General features: G+C 39.1%; 1 protein-coding gene across 18 annotated transcripts in view; it reads right to left on the bottom strand.

Moving 5' to 3' along the window:
• Positions 1 to 968: 968 nt before the first annotated feature.
• The window catches only part of CD86 (CD86 molecule), a 66867-nt gene continuing 57175 nt past the window's right edge, over positions 969 to 10660 (bottom strand). For 8 of the 18 annotated variants that reach the window (XM_069555775.1, XM_069555829.1, XM_069555754.1 and 5 more), the window contains 3 exons: positions 6140 to 6185; positions 4918 to 5004; positions 969 to 3887 (listed from right to left, as the gene is read on the bottom strand). In XM_069555775.1, the coding sequence (XP_069411876.1) occupies positions 4947 to 5004; positions 6140 to 6185 (104 nt within the window). In that variant the 3' untranslated portion in view covers positions 969 to 3887; positions 4918 to 4946. Of the gene's footprint in view, positions 3888 to 4917; positions 5015 to 6139; positions 6186 to 10660 lie in introns of all 18 variants that reach the window. The other 10 variants (XM_069555741.1, XM_069555795.1, XM_069555722.1 and 7 more) reach the window with 2 other exon arrangements.

Here is a 10660-nt window from a genome sequence, read left to right as displayed (position 1 = left end):
TCAGAGGGCAGTGGTCAGAGATGACTCCTTGCTTTCTAGTCTGGGTTCACAAATGTGAGGACACTGAGTAGACGAAACTGGCTTCAGAAAGGCAGAGGAGGGTGGATTGCAAAAGAATAATAAGTGACAGGGATGGTGGGAGAGGAATTAGAGTCACAACAGTAGCTTCTGTTTTCTCTGACCATGCATTTGTCCTGTCACGTGCCTCATCACCCGCAGATTCTGCACTTTCGAGATGATGGGACGGCTCCTGGAAAATTCAGTGATGGGTCTTCTGGAGGCACCACCTTTGGAAGGCTGAAGTAGTGTAGTGTAAGATGGAGCACGGACACTCAACTGGCAATCAACCAAAATGCTGCCTGTCCCCTGGCCAGAAAACACAAGGCTGGGAAATAAAAGGGCTGGAGGGGCCACGAGTCACAAAATTTTCCCCATCTCTGTCACTTACTAAGTTAATGACCTTGGGTAAAACATTTTGACCTCTCCGTGCCTATGTTTCCTCATCAGCAAAATGGGCAAAAGAGCCCAGTACCTTCATCACAGGGTTGTTGCGAGGATTAAATGGGATAGTGAGTTTAAAGGTCTATAAGAGTGCCTGGTACAGAATAAACACCAGTAATATTAGCTAGTAATGTTATCACAACTCATGATCACTTTTCACCTTACTTGAGGTTCTTTCTCCCAGACTTGGAACACAGAAGGCCTAGAGAATCTAATATACAAGAGGAGAGGTTTCACCAGAGGGTATGCTAATGTTCTGTTCAGTCCTTATACAAATAATTTTGAGGTACTATCTTAGGTGCCTGAGATTCATTGGTGAAGAAATTAGACACATCCATGCCCTCATACAGCCTGGACAACTTTCTTTTTTCCACAGTTTCCCTGGCTCTTCTCATATGCCATGTATTTATTTTTAATTGGAATATAATTGTCATATAACACTGTATTAGTTTTAGGCATACAACATAACAATTTGACATGGTATTTATTAAGAGATCACCTCAATAATTTAACATTCATCACCACACATAGTTACAAAATTTTCTTCTTGTGATGAGAACTTTTAAGATGTACTCTCAGCAACTTTCAAATATACAATACAGTTATATGCATTTATTTTATAATCAAAGTATTTTCAAGAAATACATTTTTTTCTTTTTTTTTTAATTTTAAAATCTTTAATTCTTACATGCGTTCCCAAACATGAACCCCCCTACCACCTCCCTCCCCATAACATCTCTCTGGGTCATCCCCATGCACCAGCCCCAAGCATGCTGTATGCTGCGTCAGACATAGACTGGCGATTCGATACTTACATGATAGTATACATGTTAGAATGCCATTCTCCCAAATCATCCCACCCTCTCCCTCTCCCTCTGAGTCCAAAAGTCCGTTATACACATCTGTGTCTTTTTTACTGTCTTGCATACAGGAATACATTTTTACACTAAGCTCTTGTTTAATGTACATACAATCACACATTACATCATATAAAACATTGCAAACTGAAAGGCAAGTATCCCTTCCTTAACTTCAGATTTCCCAGTTACCCTGAGAAAAAACATCCCTTATGTCTCAGTACCTAGATAAACACAGAATCATGTAAGACACCCTTACTTATCCAATGGTTAAGGGAAAGGGAAGAGGAAAGTGTTTGGAGTGAGTCGGGGCTTTCAGTTAGGTGACTGGAGACTGGGCTATCTTAGCACTATCAAGAGCAAAGACATACCTTAGGAGGATAGAGGGAGTGATATCAGACTGTAAGTATTGCTAAAGTACAAAATTTAGACTTTTACATCATTTTAATGGGCTTCCCAGGTGGTGCTGGGGGTAAAGAACACACCTGCCAATGCAGGAGATGTCTGAGACAGGGGTTCGATCCCTGGGTCAGGAAGATTCTCTGGAGGAGGGCATGGCAACCCATTCCAGTATTCTTGCCTGGGGGATCTCAAGGACAGAGGAGTCTAGAGGGCTACAGTCCATAGGGTCGCAAACAGTCAGACATGACTGAAGCAAGTGAGCACACATCATTTTAATAGAAACTTATTGAGAACAGATACATGTGTATGTGTAACTAAACTACTTTACTGTGCACGCAAAACCACAACATAATCAGCTATCTTCCAATATAAACTAAAAAGTTAAAATAAAACACACCTTATGTTAGTCTAATGAAGATGCTTAGAGCCTAATGAAGGTAAGGGCAGGGCAGAGCACACAACTGGGACTATTACAGGTGCAAGCATGGCTAGCGTAGCTGTCTACAGCCCTTCAGGGTCCTTCATGTAGAATAAACACACCGCGACTGAGCAGCTGAACAACAACAACAAAATGTAGAATAAGAACTACTTTTCTGTAGCGTGGGCCTCCCAAAGTTCTCTTTAGGGTTAGACTGAGGCTTCTCCATCCGTTAGTGATGCTGTCTTAGAGCCAGGGTCTCCTAACTCATTTCTACTGGGCTAGTATATTCCTCTCCTGTGCCCAGTTTCCCTGTTGTTGAGAGCTGACAGACACATAGACAGTCCCCTAGACAGTCCCCAGAGCCCTGCTCTGGGACAACCGGTATCTCCTTAGGACATCTATGGGCTTCGTCCGCCTCTGGGCAATGTGCATCTTGGTCCTCTTAATTCTCTTGCAGCTCCTTCACTCTCAGTCATTTACTGAAAGAGACCTAGGCCTCCTTCCATCACCCCATTATTAAGATGATAGCTCTCCCTTCCCAGCTCTGCTTCCAGTCAGGTGAAACATTGCAACCACCTGGCTATCATCAAAACCCCTCTCAACCTCCAAGGAAACTGCTGTCGGCCTGAAGTCCATTTGGTTAGACTGTCCATCTGTTGCTCTTCCCAGGGCTTATTGAAGGACTGCACACACTGAATATTCACGTGCACTTCTATTGGTCAAGAGCTTTCATTTTTTTTCCTGTTTTGAGTATTGTGATCTCTACTGGCTCTCTCACAGTGGCCCCAGGCCACTGTCTCATTTTTTTTTTCCCCAAGAAGAGAAGCAGAGTTTATTATCCACAGCATTCTTCTGCTTTATCCCACAGTCTTTGCTAAGGCTCAGCAGTAGCTTCTTGGGCAGGTGGATCCTCCTTAATATTAGCCTCAGCCCTGATGGTAATGGCTACAGAACTGGTTCCTTCTCTGTCTCTCTAATTTCCCAGATTTTGAGTTGGTCTGCTCATTGTTGTCAGCACACTGGACCATCACTTTCCTTACTGACCCTCACAGAGGGACCAGAACTCTTTAGCAGAGTGTGGACTTTCCTCAGTAATTACATTATTATAGTACATATTTCTCTATACTTCAAAACATTATAAGGCCATAAAATACATAACTCCCACCCAGACTGAAAAGGTAGTTGTTCAGTCACAGGTATACAAGATGGAATGAGGGTTAGTATCTGAGATTCAGAGTAGATAAAAGCCACAATTCCAGGAATTGGGAGTTCTATGTAAAACCTAATTTATAAAATTAAGAAAAGAGACCAAATCTGGAACAAGAGTTGTTAATCTCACACATGATTCCTGAGCCAGGAATCAGTTAGATGGGCTTGACCCTTAAGTGTGTTCTGAAATGAAAAGAAACAGTTGAAATCTACTCCTGGCACCGAGAACAGAGCTGGCATGGTAGGAGGCTATTTTACTTGGAGGGAATTCTGAAGCCCCTGCTACTATTAATAGTAATATTTTCTTGCCTTCTGGGAAGGTTTAGAAAGACAAGAAAAGGTCAGTCAAAACTTGAAAAGGAAAGCATATAAAAACAGTTATATGGCATTTACTCTTTAATTAAAAATCTGTAGCACTTTTGTTGTCTGAGGTTGTCTTTGAAATGTTGACATCACACTGGACTTCATCAGATCTTCCAGGTTCTTGGAGTTCTACCCTGGAAAAATAGAGAAAAGAATTCGGTGAGATTCCACAGTGGAGCCGCTTTGTTTTTCTAGCTTTCAGCGGTGGAACAGAACATAGGAATGAGCAATGGCATTGCAATAGCAATGAGGAGAAAAACAAACTGTTGAAGAGATGTGCCATCCATGCTTCCTGTTTACTCTCTCTGATTTTTGTCTGGGCCTGCCACTGCCCTTCGCTGATTCCCTGGTGCCTTCCCTCTGTAGGCTCTTCCAGACCTTTTCTGAACTGGCTTTGACAAGGCAGCACAGCACCTGGGCTCCATCCAGGATTCCGAGACCCACAGTAGCTGGTATATCCAGGTGAGTGCAGGGCACACCGGAAGCAACGTACCCTGGCGTCATGACTGTGTCTCTTTTTGACTTAGGGTTGCTTTAACCTCATGACTGTGTGACTAGTGCCTCAATATTCTTGAGAGCCCAGTTTCTCATGGTGGATGGAGGTACAATCTGACTGCCTCATTTTGTGAAAAGGTGGATTGCCAGGAATCTTTGCGTATTCTTTCATGCATCCATCCATTCTTTCAACAAATACCTATTTTAATAACCAAGATATGGAAACAACCTAAGTGTTCACTGATGATGGATAAAGAAATTGTCACACACACACACACACACACACACACACACACACACACACATACAGAGTAGACTATTACTCAGCCACCAAAAAGGAATGAAATCTTGCTATTTGTGGCAAACACGGATGGCCCTTGAGGGTATCACACTAAGTGAAATAAATCAAACAGAGAAAGACAAATACTGTATTACTTCACTTACATGTTGGAATTTAAAAATTAAAAAAAATAATTTAAAAATCAAGCTCTCAGATACAGAGAACAGACTGATGGTTGCTAGAGGTGGGGTTGGGGTAGGGAGGTGGGAGAAATGGTTTATTTAAACGAAAACAAACTAACTTTTTTTTTTTTTTTTTTAGTTTAAAAAGATTGCATTAAAAAACCCTGAAAACTTGAACCCCTTAAAAAAGAAAAAAAAGCACCTCACCAAATTCTGCATTCCGTAGCCCTCTGCTGCTAAGTCGCTTCAGTCGTGTCCGACTCTGTGCGACCCCATAGACGGCAGCCCACCAGGCTCCCCCGTCATATGTGAACAAAAGATAATGTAAAGAAAAGGATATACACATTTCTCCCTGTGCCATATTTAGGGTTACTTAAGTGCTATTCTTATTTGGATTTGATTAGGTAAAGTATCTAGAAAGAAAGCTAAATAAGTGAAAAATAAATACAAATCAAACAAACTTAAAATTGTTGCTCAGCTGAAAGCAAACGTAAGAAAGACTAAAACTCTGATGAACAATGTTTATTTTTCCACAAAACTTTCAACATGCTATATACTCATCAAACCATTAGATTGTAAATTCTATAAATAAGTCCCATCATCTTTCAATGAATATTCACCATGAAAATTACAACTACTGAGAACTGTTAGTATTATTAAAAAGCTACTTTCTATAGATTCAAGTATATTTGCTGTTTCAATTTCACAGTTTAAAAAAATTATTGATTACCTACTATATGACAGACAGTCTGCTAGGTTCTGGCAGCACAGTGATGACCTTCACTGATATATTCCCTGCCCTCTGTAGAGTTTAATTTGGTTAAGTTTATAGAGTTTAGTTTTATAATTATACCAATATATAAGTATAACCTGGTGTTATAAAGAAAAAGCACAGGGATTCATAAGATACTATAACAAGATGACATAATCTAGTTTGGGAAGGGTTTTTAAGAAAGTGCAGCTTAAGCCAAGATCTGAAGAATGAGGTGAAGAAGTTGCAAAGAACATTCCAAGTAGAGGGCACAGCAGATGCAAAGACATTGAGGCTAAAGGGTACCTATTATCACTTCTCACTTATGTATTTATTCATTCCACAAATGTAGGACACCCACTGGTCCAGGCATTGTGCTAGGTACTGGGGTTGCCATGGTGAATAAGGTGCATTCTATGCTCATCACATCAGACCCTTTTGGTATTATTTTTTTCCTTGAGCATGACTGAGCTTGCCATGCCCCTTGGGTATTGTACACAGGGCACACTGCCATCCAGTTATAGCCAGGATGTTTTTCTCTAAGTTCAAACTAGTCTCACTTTCCTTTTCCTCTCCATATAAGCTGAGGTCCCAGCATGCCTCATACCAAGCCTAGTTAAATTATAGACCCTCTGGGGATTGTACCTCTTTCAACAATGTCATAGGGTCAGAACTCACCTTTTCTCAGTCTGTTCACTCTCTTTCCCCTCCACTTTGATGATTTCTGAAAAAGACAAAAACAACTTCAGAAAACGTATTTCCCACAGATACTAAAAGAAGGAAAGTTTGAAGAGGCTTCTAAGTCCTAGGACCCGGAGAGAAATTGTTGCTGCCATGTATGTGGAATAGACGCTTCCTCGATGAAATTTCATGGGGACTGAGAAGGAGCTTCTCTCATCCCGAAAGTAAATGCCTTCTTTTGCTCATATGCCTTAAGTTCTAACATTGGGAATAGGTTTTACTTTGCAGAAGACTCTTGAGAGTCCCTTGGACTGTAAGGAGATCCAACCAGTCCATTCTGAAGGAGATCAACCCTGGGATTTCTTTGGAAGGAATGATGCTGAAGCTGAAACTCCAGTACTTTGGCCACCTCATGAGAAGAGCTGACTCATTGGAAAAGACTCTGATGCTGGGAGGGATTGGGGGCAGGAGGAGAAGGGGACGACTGAGGATGAGATGGCTGGATGGCATCACGGACTCGATGGATGTGAGTCTGGAGAGGGTGATGAACAGGGAGGCCTGGCGTGCTGCGATTCATGGGGTTGCAAAGAGTTGGACACGACTGAGCGACTGAACTGAACTGATAGCTCTATTCTTTACTAAAATAAAAATGCTACTGAGAGGTGTATCACATATAGTTTTAGTAAACATTTAACGATGGGGAAGAAAAGTTTCCAGTCCTTTTCTGAAAGTAAGGTTTGGAAGGAGGAGGAAAAGGAAATATTGAATATGCTGACACCTTACTGGGTTATCCAACTGGTGCTACTAAATAATACACAATATTGCATGGACAGGATCAAGTGGGAAATCTCTAGTGAGCTAGACCTTCCAAAGCCTGAGTTACTACTGGCATGGCCTTACTACTGATGCAACTTAGAGAGAAAATTTCTCTGCGTTGACAGCTGTGATGGTGCTATTATCCCACTGAGAGCCTTACAGCAGGAGTTGTTAACCCAGGGGTCCATGGAAGAATTTAGAGATCACAGCAGTCCTTTCAACAATCCTGATGGTTTTGAACACTTCTTATCTTTAGTGATTCTGTTTATGTGCGTATGTTTGAGAATAATCAGCTTTATTGAGATAAAATACACAGTAAAATCCAATCATTTTCCATACAGATTTTACTGAGTCTAACAAATACATGCAGTCATGTAACTACCACTATAACCAAACTAGAGAACATTTATATAAGCCCAAAGAGTGCCCTCTAGCCCTTTTCAATCAATTTCTTTCTCCCACCCATCCCCTCCAACCACTGATCTGCTTAATGCCACAATAGTTTTGCTTTATTCTAGGATTTCATATAAGTATAATCATATAATGTATAGTCTTTTCGTGCCAAGTATCTTTCACATAGCATAATACTTTTGAAATTTATTCATGCTGTTTCATGTTACCAGTAGTAACATTCCTTTCTATAGCTCAGAGATATTTCCTTGTATGTATATGCTACCATTTGTTTATCCATTCACCAACTGTAAAAATTCAGGATGCTAGTTTTTCAGTATTATGAAAAAAGCTACTATGGACACATGTGTGTGTGTGTGTGTGTGTGTGTGTGTGTGTGTGTGTAGACATATGTCTTTATTTCTCATAGATAACTACCTAGGATTGCTGGGCTGTATAGAAGAACATGAGAATTTCATTGGCTTCATATCCTCTCCAACACCTGATATTTATCAGTCTTTTTAATTTTAGCCATGTTAGTGGGTATATGGTGGTAGCTCATTATGGTTTGAATTTGTGTTTCCTCAGTGACTAATGACATTATGACTGTGTGACTGTTGCTTATTGGCCACTTGTATTTCTTTTTATGTGAAGTATTTATTCAAATCTTTTGCTTTGTGAATTTAGTTATATGAATTATCTTATTGAATAGTATCACACAATTATATATTCTGACTATAAGTTCTTTATTATATGTATGTTTTGCAAGCATTTTGTCATAGTCTGTGACTTGACTTTTCATTTTCTGAATAAAGTCAAAGGGTGAAATTTTTAATTTTGATGAAGTTCAGTTTATCAGTCTTATCTTTTTATAATACAATTTGTGCTTACTCTGTCCTAAGATTTGCCTAACGTAAGCTCACATAATTCTTCTTCTATGTTTTCTTTCAAAAGTCTTTTAATTGTGGCTCTTATTTTAGGTTTATGATCCACTTCAAGATATTTTTTGGGTGTAACTGACCCAATACCATTATTGAAAAAACTATCCTTTCAGCATGGAATTAACTTGACACTTTTTTTTTTGTTTTGTTTTTTTTTTTTTTTTTAATTTTTAGTTTTTTATTTTTTAAATTTTAAAATCTTTAATTCTTACATGCATTCCCAAACATGAACCCCCCTCCCACCTCCCTCCCCAGAACATCTTTCTGGGTCATCCCCATGCACCAGCCCCAAGCATGCTGCATCCTGCGTCAAATCAGTTGACAAAATCATGTGAGTTTATTTTTTAACTTTCTATTTTGTTCCATTGGTTGATTTGTCTGTCCTTTCATCAATGTCACACCATCTTGACTCCTATAGGTGTAAAATAAATCTTGAAATTAGGTAGTATAAGTCTTCCAGCTTTGTTCTCATGTTTCATAATTATTTTGGCAATTGTAGATCCTTTGCATTTCCATATAACTTTTAGAATAAGCTTTTTAATTTCTACAAAAGAGCCTGCCAGGATTTTGATATTGCATTGAAACCAAATACCAATTTGAGAGAACTGGTATCTTAATAGCTAGTCTTGTAAACCATGAACATTGCATAATTCTCCATTTATTTAGATCTACTTTAATTTCTGTCAGCAGTAATATTTTTTAGTTTTCACTATATATATATATATATATATATATATGGAGAATACAATGGCACCCCACTCCAGTACTTTTGCCTGGAAAATCCCATGGACGGAGAAGCCTGGTGGGCTGCAGTCCATGGGGTCGCTAGAGTCGGGCACGACTGAGCAACTTCACTTTCACTTTTCACTTTCATGCATTAGAGATGGAAAGGGCAACCCACTCCAGTGTTCTTCCCTGGAGAGTCCCAGGGACGGGGGAGCCTGGTGGGCTGCCGTCTATGGGGTCACACAGAGTCGGACACGACTGAAGCGACTTAGCAGCAGCATATCTATCTATCTATCTATCTATCTATATCTATATATATATATATAGGTATCTAGTACTTTTTAAAAAAAAATTTATTCCAAAGCCTTTAATATTATTTGATACTACCTTAATTGGTATTAAAAATTTCAATGTACAATTGTTTGTTGTTAGTATATAGAAAAACAATTGGTTTCGTGTATTGACCTTGTATCCTGTGACTTAGCTACACTCAATCAGTTCTAATAGCTTTTAATGGATTCCTTAGGCTTTTCTATAAACATACTCATCTTACCAGCCAAAAAAAGCCCGTTTTACCTCTTTCTTTGCAATGTGTATGCCTTTCACTTCTTTCCCTAGAGTTGTAGCATGGCTAGGACTTCAGCACAATGTTGAACAAAAGCAGGGAGAGTGACACACTTGCCTTATTCCTAATCTTAGGTGGAAGCTCTCTTATCATTAAATATAATGCTAACAAAAGATTTTGGTAGATGTCCTTTAATTTCAATTCAAGAGCATTCCTACTTGTATGGGAGTTTATCTTTCTTTTTAAAAATTATTAATATGTATTAATTTTCCCAAATGCTTTTTCTGTATCTATTGATACATATTTGGTAGGTATCCCATGATTTCTCTTTGTAGTTTTTCAATATGTTGAATTTTATTGCTTGTTATTTAGATGCTGAACTTACCTTATATTATTAGAATAAATCCCACTTAATCATGTTGTCTAATATTTTCATGCATTGCTAAATTTCATGTGCTGATTTTGTTGAGCATTTTGGCATCTATGTTCACAAGGGCCATGTGTGGTTTTCTAGTCTTGTAATGTCTTTTTCTAGTTTTGCTTGGTATTAGGGCTCCCCCTGCCTTCAGAGCAGCCTAGGAACTGACTCCAGCCGGTGAGCTGTGGACAATCACAGGGCTCACCTCATCTTTTCCCTTCTCTTAGGGACTACAGTTTTCTGTAGCCTGTTGTCCAATGTCTGAAAACAGTTGTCACATGTATTTTGTCTGATTCTAGTTGTTTACTGCAGGAGGGCAATTTCTGTAGCAGTTAATCCTTCATGGGAGGAGAGAGAAGTCTGTGTCTTCTATATAATTTTAAAAGAGCTCTTTATTTTAAGAAAAAGAAGCTATTTCCTTCTACCTTCTTATAACCTTTGTCATTAAGATGTCCTTTAGAGTCTCAGTTAAGTATGATCTTGTACCCTATGGCAGTTTTTTGATATTTAAAGGCAGCACCTGTGTACTCCTCAAGGCTTTTTGTCCTGGCTGAGCATTCACAGTTATTTCAGTTATTTCTTATTTGACTGATCTTCCAGATACTTTATAAATCTAGTTAGGTTCTATTTTTGTCAAAGTTCTCTTAAAAATAACAGTGTTT

The sequence above is a fragment of the Ovis canadensis genome, chromosome 1, assembly GCF_042477335.2.
Source record: "Ovis canadensis isolate MfBH-ARS-UI-01 breed Bighorn chromosome 1, ARS-UI_OviCan_v2, whole genome shotgun sequence".
In the NCBI taxonomy this organism is placed as follows: Eukaryota; Metazoa; Chordata; class Mammalia; order Artiodactyla; family Bovidae; genus Ovis; species Ovis canadensis.
This window is presented reverse-complemented; position numbering and strand designations above follow the sequence as displayed.